This window comes from Lytechinus variegatus, chromosome 19 (assembly GCF_018143015.1).
Source record: "Lytechinus variegatus isolate NC3 chromosome 19, Lvar_3.0, whole genome shotgun sequence".
Lineage (NCBI taxonomy): Eukaryota > Metazoa > Echinodermata > Echinoidea > Temnopleuroida > Toxopneustidae > Lytechinus > Lytechinus variegatus.
The window spans coordinates 14,462,267-14,480,829 of record NC_054758.1 but is presented as its reverse complement, the minus strand read 5'-3'; the positions used below and the strand labels follow the sequence as shown (position 1 = coordinate 14,480,829).

The 18,563-nt window shown below is 38.5% G+C and overlaps 1 protein-coding gene across 2 annotated transcripts in view; it reads left to right on the top strand.

The window, feature by feature from the left end:
* LOC121406131 (tenascin-X-like) overlaps positions 1 to 18,563 on the top strand; it is a 115,470-nt gene that overhangs the window by 31,375 nt on the left and 65,532 nt on the right. For both annotated transcript variants that reach the window (XM_041597150.1, XM_041597151.1), the window contains exons 28-44: positions 934 to 1,224; positions 1,452 to 1,730; positions 3,562 to 3,849; positions 4,963 to 5,217; positions 5,728 to 6,012; positions 6,376 to 6,521; positions 7,226 to 7,346; positions 7,956 to 8,089; positions 9,226 to 9,382; positions 11,110 to 11,367; positions 12,195 to 12,328; positions 13,366 to 13,516; positions 14,414 to 14,662; positions 15,409 to 15,687; positions 16,647 to 16,904; positions 17,550 to 17,734; positions 18,167 to 18,272. In XM_041597150.1, the coding sequence (XP_041453084.1) occupies positions 934 to 1,224; positions 1,452 to 1,730; positions 3,562 to 3,849; positions 4,963 to 5,217; positions 5,728 to 6,012; positions 6,376 to 6,521; positions 7,226 to 7,346; positions 7,956 to 8,089; positions 9,226 to 9,382; positions 11,110 to 11,367; positions 12,195 to 12,328; positions 13,366 to 13,516; positions 14,414 to 14,662; positions 15,409 to 15,687; positions 16,647 to 16,904; positions 17,550 to 17,734; positions 18,167 to 18,272 (3,576 nt within the window). The remainder of the gene's footprint in view (positions 1 to 933; positions 1,225 to 1,451; positions 1,731 to 3,561; positions 3,850 to 4,962; positions 5,218 to 5,727; positions 6,013 to 6,375; positions 6,522 to 7,225; positions 7,347 to 7,955; positions 8,090 to 9,225; positions 9,383 to 11,109; positions 11,368 to 12,194; positions 12,329 to 13,365; positions 13,517 to 14,413; positions 14,663 to 15,408; positions 15,688 to 16,646; positions 16,905 to 17,549; positions 17,735 to 18,166; positions 18,273 to 18,563) is intronic.

Here is an 18,563-nt window from a genome sequence, read left to right as displayed (position 1 = left end):
ATTTATTATAGGATCACCCATCAGTTCAAGTAGGCAGTGTGTTATCTTGCTGACCACTGAATCATGTAATTCCCTTAGGATTTATTCTAGGATCACCCATCAGTTCAAGTAGGCAGTGTGTTAACTTGCTGACCACTGAATCCTGTAATTCCCCTAGGATTTATTATAGGATCACCCATCAGTTCAAGTAGGCAGTGTGTTATCTTGCTGACCACTGAATCATGTAATTCCCTTAGGATTTATTCTAGGATCACCCATCAGTTCAAGTAGGCAGTGTGTTATCTTGCTGACCACTGAATCCTGTAATTCCCTTTGGATTTATTATAGGATCACCCATCAGTTCAAGTAGGCAGTGTGTTATCTTGCTGACCACTGAATCATGTAATTCCCTTAGGATTTATTCTAGGATCACCCATCAGTTCAAGTAGGCAGTGTGTTATCTTGCTGACCACTGAATCATGTAATTCCCTTAGGATTTATTATAGGATCACCCATCAGTTCAAGTAGGCAGTGTGTTATCTTGCTGATCACTGAATCCTGTAATTGCTTTAGGACTTATTCTAGGATCACCCATCAGTTCAAGTAGGCAGTGTGTTAACTTGCTGACCACTGAATCCTGTAATTCCCTTAGGATTTACTCTAGGATCACCCATCAGTTCAAGTAGGCAGTGTGTTAACTTGCTGACCACTGAATCCTGTAATTCCCTTAGGATTTATTCTAGGATCACCCATCAGTTCAAGTAGGCAGTGTGTTATCTTGCTGATCACTGAATCCTGTAATTGCCTTAGGACTTATTCTAGGATCACCCATCAGTTCAAGTAGGCAGTGTGTTAACTTGCTGACCACTGAATCATGCAATTCCCATAGAATTTATTCTAGGATCACTCAGTTTTAGTAGGCAATCGGTTAAGTTTTAGTATGGTTTTCTGCAGATCCCAATGCACCCACCGTTCTGGTGGCAGCAGAGGTAACAACATCCAGCCTTACTGTTGAGTGGACTCCTCCCGTGGGTGAATATGAATCCTTCAGGCTGGAACTAAACGGCATGAATGGAGTGCAACAAGCCACTTTGGGAAGGGACCAGATTGAAGAAGGCAACCAGCCTTCTTTCATGTTTGATTCTCTGAGGCCAGACACACCTTACACGGTCAGCATCTGGACTGTCGTTGGAAGCGACAGCCTCGAGAAGAGCAGCGCTCCGTTGGAAGAAGAATTCACAACAGGCAAGTTAAAGTTATTGACCCTATTCTGAAGTGTATTGTAATCATATTTGATTGAACTATTTCAGGCCAGTTTCTTATATGGGGGGGGGTCATGTATGAAATGATTTACTCTAAATCATGCTTTGACACAGCACCAACACCAAACCTTGAAGTTACCCCTTGTGTGATTGAATCCCCTGGAGTTTAGTTCCCCTTTGAATCATGTCCTATTTACAATTCGACTCTAGATGCCTTGGAACCTCGGCAGCTCTCGGTCATCGCCGTCGGCTCGCTTTCCATCACCGTGGTTTGGGGAGAAGTGACGGACATCGAATTCGCTGAGTACGTCATCCGGTTCCAACCATCCACCGGTAGTGCAATTTACGAGAGGGTCCCAAGGCATCAGGCAAGAGAAGTTACTGCATCTGACCTACTGCCTGGCCAGCTCTATACCATCTCACTGCTTGCCATTCAGGAGGATGGTTTGCTGGATGTTCCATCTTTGAGTGATATCGATCAGCGTACAGGTAAGAATTTGCTTGATAGTTTCTGCATCATTTCATACAGTCTCACCTGTGTCCCTTTGCATGAAAAATACTATTATGGTAATTTTGCCATCCAATGATAACTACCATGGTAACGCTGATCAACAGCCAATCAAAATCAAGGATTCCATGCAAGTTGCCTTTACATGGCAAAGTTACCATAATGGTGACTTTTATGCAACGGGGCCCTTGGCCCTGTCTTACAAAGAGTTATGATTGATCCAATCAACCTCAACTCTATGGAAATCCATCAATGTCAACAAAAATTCTCGAGGAAATTTACACAATGTCCTTTGTTAGCAAAAAAAGCACACTGAATTTTCAAGAAAACAATGAATATATGAATATACAGTACATCATATGTAGAAAATATATTGAACAAACATGCATTTTGGATATTGATATTGCTGGCTTTCCATAGTTGTGGTTGATCTTTATTTAAAGACTAGGCCTAGGTCAGTGATTCATAAAGCTGTTTGTAAAGTCACGCAAGACTTAACATACAACTTGAACATATCTTAGGTACTACATGTGTAAACTTTTTATCTTGTAGCATTAGAAATTGTGTTTTTTTTCAAGATTGTTCTTTGGGCCTAATAAACCATAATTAAATAACATGATAATCGTAATTAGATGGAATGGGTAGTCAACCAAAGCCAAATGTAGCGAAACCACTGCTTATGGGACTGAAACAACTTCTCCCCTTCACAGCCTGTACGGATGCAAGCAAGGGTTTTCATCGCCAAAGGAAGCCTGGTCAGCTAGGAGCCAAGCTAGTCAAGCTTGTAACCTTGACTTTTAACCTCCCCTATTAACTTCTAAGCTCCCCTATTTTTGTACGTATAAACGTCATTTCTAACTTTCAAACAGCTATATGAAACACCCACCCGCTCTGGCAAAAAACCTGTGTAAATGGGTGACCTGTCTATAAAGACATTTGTTTTCCGTTCATTAGGAAGCATCTACTTGCACATTCCCGTCTGCTTGAGCATGACCTGTTTTAAAGGAAACCAAAACCCAAGTAAAGAAGCAATCTTATTGGAAAGAGTAAAATGAGAGGAACAATTTAAAAAAAGTTTCATCAAAATCGGTTATGAAATAAGCAAGTTATGGGAGTTTGAAAACTCTTGTTGTACTTCCTATGGGCATCCTCAAATTGGCAAACGTGCTTCAAAATGGCTGATATTGTGGAAACTCTCCATTTGTTTTGTACACAAATTTTCAGATTTTCCTCATTATCTTTCAAATTGCATCTTGCCTCCTTCTGAGCACAACATATGTCATGGGAAAATATAATCCACACCATATATGTCAAGGTCAGGAGGAGATAATGTGAAATATGTAAAATAAAGGGGAAAATCTGAAAATATGTGTACAAAACAAATGGAGAGTTGTCCACAAATTCAGTCATTTTAAAACACATTTGCCAATTTGAGGATCCACATAGAAAGTACAACAAGACTTTTTAATCGTCCATAACTTGCTTATTTCATAACCAATTTTGATGAAACTTTTCAAATTGTTCCTCTCATTTTACTCTTTCCAATAAGATTGCTTCTCTTCTTGGGTTTTGGTTTCCTTTAATCTATGTTCAGTTCCCCCTTGTCTAAAAGAATATGTTTTGGTACAGACTGTGCTTTTACACATCAGGAGAAAATATACCATAAGCTTACCTGACATACATAGCAGAAAGATGTGGGGTCAGATGAATAAAATGTAGTAATTGATTTATAGATAAGTTTAGTACTCAATGTTGACATGTGCGCAGTCATGATATACAAATTTTCCTTTATTTCATTCCACATCTTTCCAGCTCCTCTGCCACCTTTCGACCTCGACACGCGAACTTTGCAGGAGGATTCTAAATATTCCATAATTCTGTTGTGGACCAGGCCCCTAAGTATCATTGACCACTACGAGCTGACGTACAGTCCAGCCGATGGACAGAGCGATAGGGTGATCACCCTGGAATCCAGCGCCTCGGATTACACCTTCAGGGAACTGACGCCCTCCACGACGTACCGTTTCACTATCAAGACTGTGGCCGGTGAAGATCCAACACAGACGGAGAGTATGGAGGTTTTGGCGAGCCAGCGGACATGTAAGTCAGCGATTACATTCCATTTCATCTTGATTTTACTTCCATAAGCAGTGGCTGGAGCATTGTGGCCCAGTGGATTAGACTCCTGACTTTGAAACAATGGGTCGTGGAGTCGGAGTTTCTATTAGCAAGAAACTGATCCGCATTGTGCTGCACTTGACCGTGGAGGAGTCAATGGGTTCCTGGCAAGATTAATTTCTTGAAATGCATGTGCGCTGTAAATAATTATGGTCACCAAGCTAAAGTTGGGGTAACAATATCCAATTCCTTTGGAAGCGCATAGAGACATTATAATCATAATGTGATATAGGCTATACAAAAAACTTTTTATTTTATTATTTTTTCTATTTGTCTATAAAGAAGCTTTATTGCTTTTGCGAGGAAAAGTGCTTGTTTTGCTACTTGATAGCCTAATTATTGCGATATGAATATCTTGAACAGTGAATTAGAGCACATGTACGTGTTATCATTCAAGTGGGTCTGTATTACAAGACTATACTGCTCAGGATGTTGCATTATGGGTAAGGGGCCTAGTGAGATAAAGGTAGTTGAGGACGTGAGATGGTGCCATTAACTCTTTGCCTGCTTTGTTAGACTAGAATCACAGCAGACTGCCAAGTTCGACTTGAGTCACATTCTATTCACAATACACACAGAGTAAACTGGTCGTTGTGGCGTGTGCCTGTAATCCAAGCTGTGGGGAAGTTACAATTTGATGCAGAGGTTCTAGGTTCTAGGTTCGAGCCCTGGTCACGTCTTTCGGATGGTGACGTTAAAGGTCGGTCCTAGACGTAAATAATTATATCTGATTGATACACGTCTGACAAAACTCAAATACACACACAGTGCATTGAGTCAATTGTTAATACACACACAATAGCGATGTGTTCATCGCATTGTAGTGTGTGCACACACAACTTTTCTTACAATAAACCAATCAAAAGCTATTGTGAGCTGAATTAGCATAGTCCACACAAAATCCCTGATGAGGTTGTACCTTGAAATTTATGTGACGTATGCAGGTGTGATTCTGTCCGTGGCGGGCAAAGAGTTAAGATTGCTGGTTCGTAGTTCCTTTAAACAAATCATAATTTTTTTATCTCTCGTTGACAGTGTCATCCCCTCTTGGTGACCTCATCCTACGTCGTAAGACCACCAATTCCATCACCGTCACTTGGGGTATTGGGAACTTTGCTGTCGGTGTTCCTGAGGGGAACTACGTTCTGAAGATTACACCAGGCAATCGTGATGTGCTCGCGACCAATGAAGAGAGGAACGTTGAATTCGACATGTTGGACGCAGCAACACTCTACACCATACAGCTTACAGAGGATGGCAACGAGCTTAGCAACCTCACAGTACTAACAAGTATGTTACCATTTAAACATGACTATTAGTCATACTTAACTTTTTGTGAATTTTTTCAGATTTTCTCTAAATATATAGGAAAATTCTCATGCCTTTTTTTACTGCTTTCTTAAGTCAAATGATAAAACTATCATGCAGACTCCATTATAAAGTCAGTTTCGATTTCTTTGTAACCCCGACCGGGGTGCCTTGGACTTTGGCGGTGACTTAGCGACCCTTGGCTATTTTCAGATTTTTTTCAGAAGGGGAAAATCATGCCTGTATGAGTTGAATTTATTATCAGCTTATAAGCATGTCAATTATTCACAACTAGTGAAAATGTGTACAAAAATACCAGTAGGGCATGGGAAACAAAAGCAGTAAACATAAGAAGAATGCAATGTACATGTGTGCAAAGTCCTCACATTTTTTACTCCTCATGATTTTAATGCTGACTCACACCAGGGTCTACTTTAGAACAGATTTCAGAATACGGGGGCCAAAGGATTTTTCGCATTCTCTTTACTACAGACCCTGTTTCACCAGCAATTTTGGGTATCCAGTCGGATGAGACGTCGGCTACAGTGTCTTGGAATCGATTTCTCGGTCACAACGTCGATAATTTTGAGGTGTATTACCGCAAAGCTTCCTCCGTGGGCGAGTATACTTTCGCAGGTGAGGTGGACGGAGAGACACAGTCGCAGAGCCTCACCGGTTTGGATCCGTCGACAGAATATAATGTCCAGGTCTTCAGCGTAGTTACAGTTGGTGATCAGACAGCAAAAAGTGAACCAGCCGAGATGCCATTCACCACAGGTCACTCTTCCTTCCCAATTTCTAACAATCATTTTTGGATATATTTGATAAACTTTAATTCCTCAAATTTGCAATATTTTAGGATTTATTTGATCAGTGTTTATTTTGTAAACTTGGCATATTTCAGGCTTTATTTGATCAAATTTAAATCCTCAAACTGTCAGTATTCAAAGCTTTATGTCAGCAATTTTTCTTCCTCAATTTGGCAATATCTAAGGTTTGTTTAGATCAGCTTTTATTTATGTTCTTTACTTGAGGTAATTGTTTACACTGTAGCTGTGTTTGTTTTTGCTGTCAGCGCAGTTATGCTTGATATGGTATATTATTAGTTGTAATCATTAACTTATCAATTTAATGTCACAGGCGCGTTCGGTCAATTAGAGTTGAGTGTCACAGACGTCACGACCACCTCAATCTCTCTGATTTGGGGCACTTGGGAGGATCGAGAAAACTTGCCTGACTTCACAAATTATGAACTTAGTATCATTCCCCGTGATGTGGAAGAATTGGTGAGTTTGTAAAGACCATCTTTTCGTAAGACTGAAGATTTTTTCTTTTTGTGGGGGAGTGATTTGTCCACATGTGTGACGACCGATTGAGGACCTGCCAGGCATATCGTCATAATTCAGTTGGTCATCATATGTCATGACTTTGTTGTGGATGCCATGATGTTTAATTAAGTATTTGGAACGTGCTACTCTTTCATTGAACACTGTCAGAGAAAATGAGTATGAATTTGCTGAATGTTTTATTGGGCTTCAAAGCTAGTTTGATATCTATGCACTTGTGTTTTGGAAATTTAATATCAATTTTAATTTCCACTTTGAGATTGATTTTAAGCCTTAAACTTAACTCTATGTAAAACATCCTTCTTATATGGATCTTTTTGGGTGTGTTGTGGTCTAGTGGTTATGACTCTCACCTTTTGATCTGAAGGATATGGGTTTGATTCCTAGCCATGGCGTATTTTCCTTCAGCAGGAAATTTACCCACATTGTGCAGCACTCAACCCAGGTGATGTGATTGGGTAATCGGTAGGAAGAAATTCCTTGTATTCTTGAGTGCCTAGGTAGTGGAGCTAAAGCCGGGATAATGATGATAGCAGGGTCCGCTGGGAGAACAGTTTTCGGAACTGAAGTTGCTACCCTGGGCAAATATACCATTATTTTTATTATTATTATCACATGTATTATTATTATCTTTCGTGATGTAGATCCCAGGCCTGGATGAATTCAGAGCTACGTTTGACAGGTTGATCCCTGGACAGGAATACACAATTCAGCTCAAACTGACCACTCTCGATGAACCTGTAACTCAAATCGTCCAGAGGACTAGTATGTATTCCACACTTTCAGAAGTGCTGGTCCCAACCCCCGTCACTAACGGCCCCTTCTCTCACAGAGAACAAGTGCTTGCATTGTACAGTTTTATAAGCGGCAATTATACCCCTGTCTAGCTAATGCAACTCCTTGTCAAGACTAAGTACATGTAGAGTATGTGCTGAATAATTTGATATGTGCTTTACAAGAACTGTTTATTATTATTATTATTACAAAATTTTGACATTTTCTGCTTGAATGATTTTGGAGGAGACGATCCCCCACCCCCAAATTTCACAACATGTTCAGAAGTGATGATCCCAACTCCCCTCGCTACAAAATGTTCCATCCCTTACAAAGGACAAGTATGTTCTGTACAAGTTTTAGAACTGGCATTCTTACCCCAGACTAGCTATTGCCCCTCCCTCATCGAGACAAGTACATGTATGTGTTGAATAATTTGATATTTGACTTCCAAGAACTGTTTATTTTTTAGTATTATTATTACAAATTTTAGACATTTCTGCTTATCAATTAATAGTTAAACTGGTGCTCATAATATGGGGTCTTGGATTCAGTTGTACTTGAACTTGTGTATTCCTTTCTTTTTTGTTTACAACGCAGAACCTGGCCAGCCCTTATCTCTTACATCACCAAGAAGTAATTATACAGTGATTGATCTTGCCTTCGAGCCTCCATTGGCAGGGTTTATAGACTTCTTTAACCTCATGTACTACGAGATAGATGGGAGTGAACAGGTAATGTATTTTGTAATATTACATAGGTTATGTAGATTCAAATCAGTGATAGGGCAATACGCCATCACGTGACCATAGCTGTGATGATCGTACTTCCATTGATGAGTGGATACCATGTGCGACCATGTAGACCATGTGCGACCATGGGGTTTCGAAAAGCACCCTAAACCAGTATTTTCCATGTTTTGAAAATGCACCCCTTAACAAGTATTGGCTTGTGAAACCTTACCCTTAACAAGTATTAAAAACAAAACGGTGCCCTTGACAAGTTTTCCCTGAATGTACCCCCTTTACAAGTAAGATATCTTAATTGTTATGTCATGGATGTGATCGTGGACGTCGGCTTTACCTTTACTTTCATTGGGATTACTACCACCCTACACACCTCGCTCAAATCGGACCCTAAAACACGTAGTGTTGGGACAAAAAGTACATCCTCTATAAAGTATTTGAGTCGTTTATACCCTCACAAATTGGACCGTAAACATGTAGTTTTCCTTGTGAAATATATACCCTTTTTCATTATTTTAGTGTTTTTGAAAATCTTATTACGTTATGTACGTAATATGCCCTATCTTGAAAAAGAGATACTTTTTACATGTTTTGGGGGGTCACGCATGGTATCCACTCGTCAGTGGAAGTGGTCCCCCGGAATTTCCCTTTAAAGGGGGAGCAATCTGACTGACACTTACTGTGGTCTCTCATTGACTGTGTTTATTAATAACTAGTCTTTAAAAATATACATTTTTAGATAGTTCCATCAATAAATCATAGAATGGAATAGCCTATAATGTTATTCATACGTATAGAAACTACATGTAAAATGTATTTGAGAGGAAAGTACTTGTTTTGCTACCAGGTAACATACATGTAGTCTGTGTGTGTGTGTGTTTGTATGAGTGTGCATGATTGCATTTCATTGTAAATTATTTACTAGTGATATTGTTTTATTACATTGAAATGTTTAACTTTCTATGCACATGTGTATTGTACTTGTTTGTACGGAGATAACCTAGATGTACATGTAAGTAACTTGTCCTTTAACTAATACATGTACACGGCCATGTTCACCTCATGCGAAATCCTGTACCATCACACTCATGCCTAATCGCTATCCGTAAACTGTATCCTCACAGACACCTATCATGGAAGAATTATTAGCTGCTGACGAGACGTCATTCTCAGTCGAGGGATTACAGCCAAACACATCCTACTACTTCACTCTGACTGCTAACAGCGGAACCCCAACGGACTTCACTACAAGCCTGCCAAGAGAAGCCATTTTCACCACCAGTAAGACACTAGACAGTTTTTCACCACGACTCAGAATGCATTCAGGAACAAATTGTGACAAAATGTATTGTACAACGCCTACTTAGCTTGTTGTACGCGATCAAATGGGAGGGTGAATGTCACACATTCGTACCGTTGCACACAAGACGTACCATCCAAAATGTACCGTCCAAAATGTACCATTGCACGGCCTTAGGAGGTGAAGTCACAATGCGATTTCATCAAATAAGGTGACAATGCGCGTACAGCCGGCTGGCTAAATGCGCAATGCTGTCCAAGATCATGTGCGCTTGTGGGCCCGGCTCGTGGGATTTTGCTTTTCGCTTTCAATATTTTTGCTCCCTTTTCATAGATTACTGGAGGGAAAAACTCTTGTTTTTTTCATATTTTCACTAGATTCTGAGGCATTGTACAACACAAATAGCGAATATTCTTATTCGTGCAATGGTGCAAGATTTTGCATTCGGTGAAAGTTGAATAGAGCATCTTTCTTTCACCTCATGCGAAATCTCGCACCATCGCACTCTTGCCTATTCGCTATATTTGTATATTGTCAAATGCCCTGCATGACAAAGGACAACCAAGAAGTCTTTGTCGAAAACTGGTGAATCAAAAGAGTAGTCTCGTCCCGGACTCTGGACGAAGGACATACTTGCAATCTTTCGTCAGGTCTTAGCTCTTAGGGCAAAACTTCAGCTCCGGTTCACCAGTTTTCGGCAAAGACATCCCTGTTTTTTGTTGGTTGACGGGCATTTTCAGTACATTTACTCTGTTTTGAGTTTGTTCTGCGTGACTCAGTGTGGGACTCTGATAATAATAATGCATATTTGAAATTTGTTTGTGTATTTTGTTGTTTTTGAAATGTGTGTATGTCTCTGTTTTTTTTTTTTTTATTTTATTATTTATGCAGTTGAACTTGTCATCAATGCTATTCCGATCATGAGGAAACATGATATTCATTGATTTTGATTTAAAAAAAAGTAGAAAATAATGATACAGTTATTAATATGGGTTGGAAACTCCCAAATTGCATTGGATTAGTAAGTGAACATGTGTTTTTTACGAAATTTGAGTCTGACATGGACTTGCATGATTTTGTGTACCGGTGATCTGAAACTGCGTACCTGGGCATTGCAAAGTTGATCTCAAACATTTCATGAGAGAAAAAAAATTACTGAAACAGATATTTTCACCCCAAAAAGTTGAGGAGGGGACTTTAATGCCCCCCATTCGACCATCAAAGTTAAGATTCTCAATGGTTGAAGATAGGTACACACACCTGAGGACTGTTTCATCAATATTTTTGTCAGATAAGTCGTCAGATCTGACAATTTTCCTTTTTATTTGGCCGAGTACCACTGTTACCATGGTAACTTTCAGATAAAATGGTCCTTTCCGTTCATGAAATGCTCCCGACTTTGGGTTTAACTTTGTGGTAAAATTATGAAAGCCAATCGTTATGAAAGCCAATCATTTCAAAATTGCTACTCATGTTTACTGTGCTCTTTACTATTTCTTTAATGCTGAAGACATCTGTCATACCTATGCTTCCCAGGCAGTTAATAATGTTTAGGGATTCAAATGAGCTGATACATTGAACCTCTACTGTTAAAGATTTTACAACTGGCTTTCCATAGATGAACCACAACTTTAAACCAGAGTTTGAATTAAACCCGACTTAGAATACGGGCCTTAATATTTTACCTTGTATTTTCACGTTTTATTAGGTGCTGTGCCAGAGCAAACAGTTGTATCTGGCACCGTCACTTGCGACACCATCAAGATCTTCTGGTCGCCTGACCCCCAAGACGATGTCCTGTACCGAATAGCGATTTCACCGGGCCCGTCCACCGACGAGTTCAGTCGTATGCCAGAATACACCTTCATGGGACTCGACGCGGCCACCGCATACACCATATCCTTGGCCGCTGTGGCGTTTAACCCAAATTATCGCTCTGACTATGATCCGCTAACTGTGCAGACCCGTAAGTTCAGTTTTACTATTTTGATAGATGTAGCGATTCAGGGCTTTGTCTCACAAAGTGTTACGATTGATCCAATCAAGCTCAACTGTATGGAAATCCATCCATACCATGTCTTTTTATCCTGGAAATTTGCACGATCTCCTAAGTTAACAAAGAAGATCGCACTGAATCTCCAAGAAAATGATAAATGTATGAATGTACATCGTATTTAGAAAATATTTTTTAACAAACTTACATTTTAGATGTTGATGTTGCTGGCCATTCATAGTAATGGTTGATCGGATTAATTGCAACTGTTTTTAAGATGGGGCCCAGTTCAAGTTCTATTACAACCAGGGGCCCGTAACACAATGCTTAGCAATGATCGTACAACACTTTTCTACAATTGATTCTATTGACTACAGTGTACAATCAATCATGAAAATCAAGCATACAATTAATCGCTAACCTTTGTGTTTCGGGACAAAGATTGCTCATTTTGCAGGTTGGCTTATCTACATATTTCACATTTCAAAAATTGATTACTGATGTTTATTTAAATGCCAAAGTACATGTATGATCTCAAAAGTGAACAGCTAAAGATAGAATATTAATATACGTACTGAAAAAAGGAGCTCTGAATAAAAGCAATTTAAAATTTGTGCCATATTTAGGCATTACTCTTATTAATTATGATTAATTATGATAAAGCTTTTTTAGAAGAACCATTCAAACCAAAAATATTGCATTACATTCTTTCCTGTTCCCATGACAACATTACAAGAAGTAAACTTGTTTGTACATGCGTTTTACTCTTTTGTAAATGGTACTTTTTTATACATGCACAGGTCCGAATGGTCCCGGAAGTATTACCGTCAGCGGCACAACAACCACGACAATCGAGATCACGTGGGCACCACCAGTAGACGGCAATTTTGATGCTTATATCGTCTCTGTCTCATCTGAAGGTGGTCTGCCAAGGGTTAGTCAATATGCATATTCATGAGTTCATAATAATATAAATACCCCTTTGCCAAAGTCAATATGCATATTCATGAGTTCATAATAATGTGAATACCCCTTTGCCAAAGTCAATATGCATATTTATGAGTTCATGATAATATGAATACCCCTTTGCCAAAGTCAAAATGCATATTCATGATTTCATAATAATGTGAATACCCCTTTGCCAATGAAATTTAAAATATTGATGCATGCATGTATGATGTATGCATGCTTCGTTATTATGCAGATGTGAATATTCATTAGTTTGTGAATGTGATGATTTCTTTTGAGATGAAAATCGTAATTCATGAATGTTTATGTTGTGTCTTTACTGATTATGAATAATATAAGCTTATTGTGTGAATGTAAATGATGATTCAATTAAAATTGTTTCAGTTATGTATTTATTCATCATGAATATCAGTAAGAAAGTCATATTGCTATTGTGCATGTTCATTCGTGAATGCTAAAATTAATTATTGTTCATTCTGTATTGAGTATTAGTAGTGCATTTCTATGAATACATATATATTCATGCTGTGATATGTATGAATAATTAAGAACATTGCTATGAATATTCATTCTGTAATGAATAATGTATTTCTATGAATATTCATTCTGTAATGAATAATGTATATCTTTGAATATTCATTCTGAGATGAAAATACATTAATGAATGCGAATACCTAAAAAAGTTTTGGATCCATACAATTTTGTCCATTGCACGCTTGCCGAGACTGTCACTTGCATGTGCAGCGTGTTTTACTCTTACGTGTACAGTGTAATTATCTACAGGCTGTGCACGCATTGCATGCTCTTGTGCATCCACGTTCGTGAATATAAAATGACAAGGATCTATTTTCAGATTTCATATAAAACACATAATGAATTTTTTTTCATTCATGCAATACTTTACCTCTTGAAGTATTCTGTTCATTTCACTCATAAAATTCTTTTATTTGATTATCATTCTACGATTTTCAAATTTGTATTATCTTCATTATTATGATATAGGAGTATGACGAAATCCCTAGGTCGGAGGAAAGACGACTTTCTATCACCGGACTTGATGCTAATGTCCTTTACACCATTGAAATTGATACGGTCATCTACGGATCACAAAGATTGATAAGTTGCGAGACTACTTCTATGGATGCCAGGACAGGTAGGTGCTCCATGAGCTTCTTGCACTTAAGATTATACGGATGGTCCAGCTCGAAGATATTTACATGTATATTGCAATAAATAGAGTAAAATTCACAGAGCAAAATGCTGAAAATTTGATCAAAATTGTAAAGCAAGTAACAAAGTTATAGCATTTTAAAGATTTGCATTATTCCTGTGAAAGAGTTCTAGGCATGTCTTAATGAATATTCATTAGGAAGGCTGATGATGTCGTAACCCTACTTGTTCTTTTGTATTTTATTGTATGGAATAAGGTTTATTTTAAAAAATTCTACCAAAAACTAAAACAATTAGATTGACAATTAAGTGTATTGTTTATTCATTGCTGCAACTTATTTCATAATGCTGACACATCATTCACACATTTATGAAAAAATGATACAGTTATGACTTCATGTTATAACATAAACAAAGGAGAGTGTGGGTATGACATCATCACCCCACCTAATGAATATGAATAAATGTACATGTAAATATTTTGAATTCAATAACTTTGTGTTTTGTTATCCGATTTTTTTGAAATCTTCAGCATTTTGCTCTGTGAATTTTACTCTTATTTATTTAGATATAAATATTTCCAGCCCACAGTATCCCTTTGATAATAGCCAACAATGTTCATGGTGGAGGGGGGAGGGTATATCAACTTCCCAATTTTTAAAGAATTGATATCAATTGCACATTCGTTCATAAATTCCAATTATGTAAAATGAACTAAAGTATCATCTATTTTGCAGATCTGATAAGGATGTGGTGACCTTTTGATCATTCTCCTACCGCTGATTGTTGATTTAATTTCAAATATCTAGCACCCTCTCCCTGGGATGCATTTCGTTTTCATTGAAAAGATTCTTTGACCACTTATCTTGCAAATTTCTAGTTGCCTTGGATGAGGGCCAGATCACAGTTACAGCCTTCACAACTAATTCCATCACAGTCATCTTTGGTAAAAAAGAAGATGCTACGGGATACATTGTAGCCTTGAGGAACCTCGATGGTAACACACCAGTGGTACGGGAAGCCAACCTGCAACCTTCGGCACGCGCTCGTGTGACCTTTGACATGCTGACTCCAGGAGTGAATTATGCCATCACGCTTGACTCGGAAGGAGAGATTGAGCAGAGGACCCGTAAGTATTTATTTTCATTTATTCCATTTCATTAAATTTCATTAATTTCCCTTTTTATCTTGAATATTGTAGTAATTATTGCAAATTTTAAATTATTATTCATACATTGTACGCGTTATGGTACTTTTTGTTTGTAGCGCCTCTAAATATCCATTATTATTATTGTTATTATTATTCCCTTTTTCTATTGAAAAACATAAAAGACATTAATAACCAAAGAAAGAAAATATGTAAATCTGGATATGAAGGGATTGCCAAAAGCCAAAGGCACTCTAGGGTAAGATTATAAAAACATATGTCTTAAGATAAGAGAGACAGAGGGACAGAGAGAGATAGAGAGAGAGAGTGGGGGGGGGGGGTAGAAAAAGTGTGGGATAGGATGAGAATTTAAAAATGAGGATGAGGAAAAAGTTCATTGTGTCCTGAGATAAAAAAAATGTTATTTGATGGAGAAGCGTCACTAGGATGAGATATCGCATCGTTTTTATTTTTGCTACCCACTCTGCTCAATATTATTGTTGTCATTCTCATTGAAATTATTATAAATTGCAATTGTTATGACCGCTGCTTTTATATTGATTATCATTTTCATGCATGCGGTTATCGTTTCTGTCATTTATATGATTAACTGATTTTTCGCAAGTTAAAATTGTAAGTTGATCCATTCATCGTGTGCTGCTAGTCAACACATTTGAATATATGTATAGCAATAAATGAATAAATGATCATCCTCTGTGTATGATCAGGACCTGTACCGCCTAGTATCGTCCTGACACCAACCTCCACCGTCACGTCGTTTGAAGTCGTCTGGAACCTACCACTTGGAGTCTACCATAATTTCCTTCTTGTAATCACCAACCCCGATGGCACGACTAGGCCAGAGGTTGCCCTCGGGCCAACGGACACCTCGAGGGAAGTCGATGAGCTTCTTCCGGGAACAGTGTACTCAATCCAGGTTTATTCCACCGTGGGAACGGGAGATAGCTTGATCCGTAGTGAGCCCACTGAAGTTCAAGGAATGACTGGTAAGGTGCTGCGGTGAAAATTGCCCCTGCTACACTCACTCCTGCTGCAACAATTGCGCGAGTCTTGATATATCAGACGGCATAGCGTTAGGGTTAGAATTATAATAGAGTTTTTTGGGTTTAGTATAATCTACAGATAAGGATTTGGGGTTACTTAGTGTTCATGTTTGTTTTTATGTTTGGCTTAACGTGCAAATTTTCCATCGGAACAATTGTCGCCCGTGCAATTCTCATGCAACCAGTCAGGGAGTAGTTGGTAATGTCACTCATTAAGCCTGTTGGAGACTGACTGATTTTGCTCTATGTTTTTTATCGAATATAAATGGATATTTATACAGTGTTTAAGACATACACGGTGCATATCTAAGTGCTTACAGATTGACTATCACACAAGCTTTCTGATTCAGTTAGTCATTTCTGCGCACAGTATATGCACATCCTCCACTCCCTTGGGAAATTTCCAGCCAGTCGCCATGTAAGGCCCTCACAATGCTGGAAAAGCTACAATGACTTCACAACCATTTCATCTACTTTCATGAATAGATGAAGTGGAGATTAGAATCTGGGCATTAGAACAAGTGATAGTTTGATCACATGGTGCTACTTGAACCAATTGATGACCAAGTGGGCTTTTCCATGTTTACCTTAGACAATATGAGAAGTAGTAGACCAAGTTTATACAAACTCTGGTGTATGTTTGCATGTATACGTTTACTTTGAATAAAGGAATCTACTCAATATATACTTTATAATATAATCTCTAAGTGCACTGGAAGTGGTCTTTATCGACCAATCAACTGACCGTTTAGAGGTTGCCTGGGTTGCCAGTACTTAACATTGTCGCTTCCCTCTTTTTGTTTGCTTTTCCCCTGTTTCAATACTTGAGCACATCCGTCTGGATTTAGCTCTTTGGAAATATTCTATATTATTATGAGTATTAATGTCGTCCTGTTTTATAGAATCTCTAAGTGCGCTGGAAGTGATCTTCATAGACCGGACCACGGATAGTCTAGAGGTAGCTTGGGGTGCCAGTTCCTTACCCAACCCCGGTGGGTACAGGGTTTTCTTCCACCCTGAAGGACAAACCGACACCTCACCTCTTATCGCCCAGGAGAGAGACATAAGAAGAGAATCTCTTCAAGCCGGGCAGCTGTACAACGTCAGCGTCGTGCCCGTAAACTACCCAGAAGAACTTGGGACTCTGGCAGTCAGGACAAGTAAGTCATCAAAAGAACTTCAGACTTTAATGGTTATGGCAGTTGTGCGAGTTCTGTTTCTGATTTTTTTTTCTCATTTAGTGTACAACAACTTTATTTCCCAATGGATATGATTTAGGAGCCCACAGAGTTCCACCTATTTTGTTTGTTATGCCTCTGACAAATGTAGGTGTTTGCAGGAGGCATCACGTTTTCAGGTCTTTCCATCATTACTTTTCAAGGTATCAAGGTTAGTGGAACAAAGGTCACGGAGGTCATTATAAACATTGTGGTACCTTATTCTTGCAATGATTTGAGAGACACAAACTTTTTCTTCCAGTATGTATGATGCATATTGAAAGGACAGAGATCGGAATATATTTTAGTGTCTCAAGGTCAAAGTTCACAAGGTGAAACAGCACTTTTGCAATAACTGGAATACTGTTTGAGGCATATACACATACGTGTATATGCATATGAGTGCAGATGATCTTGAGTAGATTTGAAGTCACAAGGTCAAAGGTTACAAAAAAAAGTTCTTGCAATGGCGGAGGCATACATTTCGGCTGTGTGTGGTCAATGATGATCACATTTTAAACTTAAAACATTATGAATGATCTGTTTGGTCCCATATATTGGCATTTGTGTTTCCTTATTTTTGCATAGTTCCTTTTGCTGTTCGGGGTCTGGAACTGGCTGGGGATCCAAGCTCCATATCATTTGCCATTTCTTGGATCCAACCGGTGAGCGGGGTTTATGATGGCTATGCAGTGTACATCGCAGGCACAGACAATGTAGAACGGCAGATAGCCAGGATAAGTGATACTGATACGACACAACTCCTTATTGAGGTGAGCGTACTATGTATTCTACTTTGAAGGTGAAGTGAGATGGCCAACATTGCATGTGCTTGCTCATTTTCTACCTACATCTAGTCTGAAAATATACCTTTTGAAATAACTATTAGTAATCATGAAATTGATTAGTCAATCATTTCATTTCATGAAGTAATCATCCTTTTTTTTGTACGTCCTATCCTAATTTTATCAAGATTCAGTTATTTTCAGTAACCACTCATACCAGGTATTTAGAGGGAATGGATAGACATACTTTTCTAATTTTTATATTGTGTTTCTGTTTTTCTTTCTTTGTTAAATGATATTTGTATCTCTTGAAAAAGTGCTATAGAATGTATTATTAATATTATAGAATTGACCAATGGTTCCTCAAATCAGGAAGACATTCCAAAAAGTTTTTTTTTGTCTATCTTTCAACCTCAACAGGACCTGGACCCGAATCGTGCGTACATCGTGTCCGTCTATGCTGTTGCAGGCTTTGACCAGTCTACAGAAGTCCTCAGCGCAGTCACTAAGGCTGATGTCTCAACTGGTAGGTGTTTCATAAAGCTGTTTAACTTTTACAAACTACAAATGACTGTAACATGTTTTTAGGTGCTAACTCAGCTGCGTAGGATCTTGATATCCATAATAATACTCTTGGCTTGGTATCCTTTTAACAAATATATACGACCGCCTTAGGAGGTGGTTGGAGCCATGGTTTCTGAGTGAAAATAGTCGCATTCGTGTCCTTGAGGGGACCATTATAATAGTTTCACCAAATTTCCGATGGAGGGCTGCATATACTTGGTTTATATCCGTCATCGGTATGAAATGCAACAGA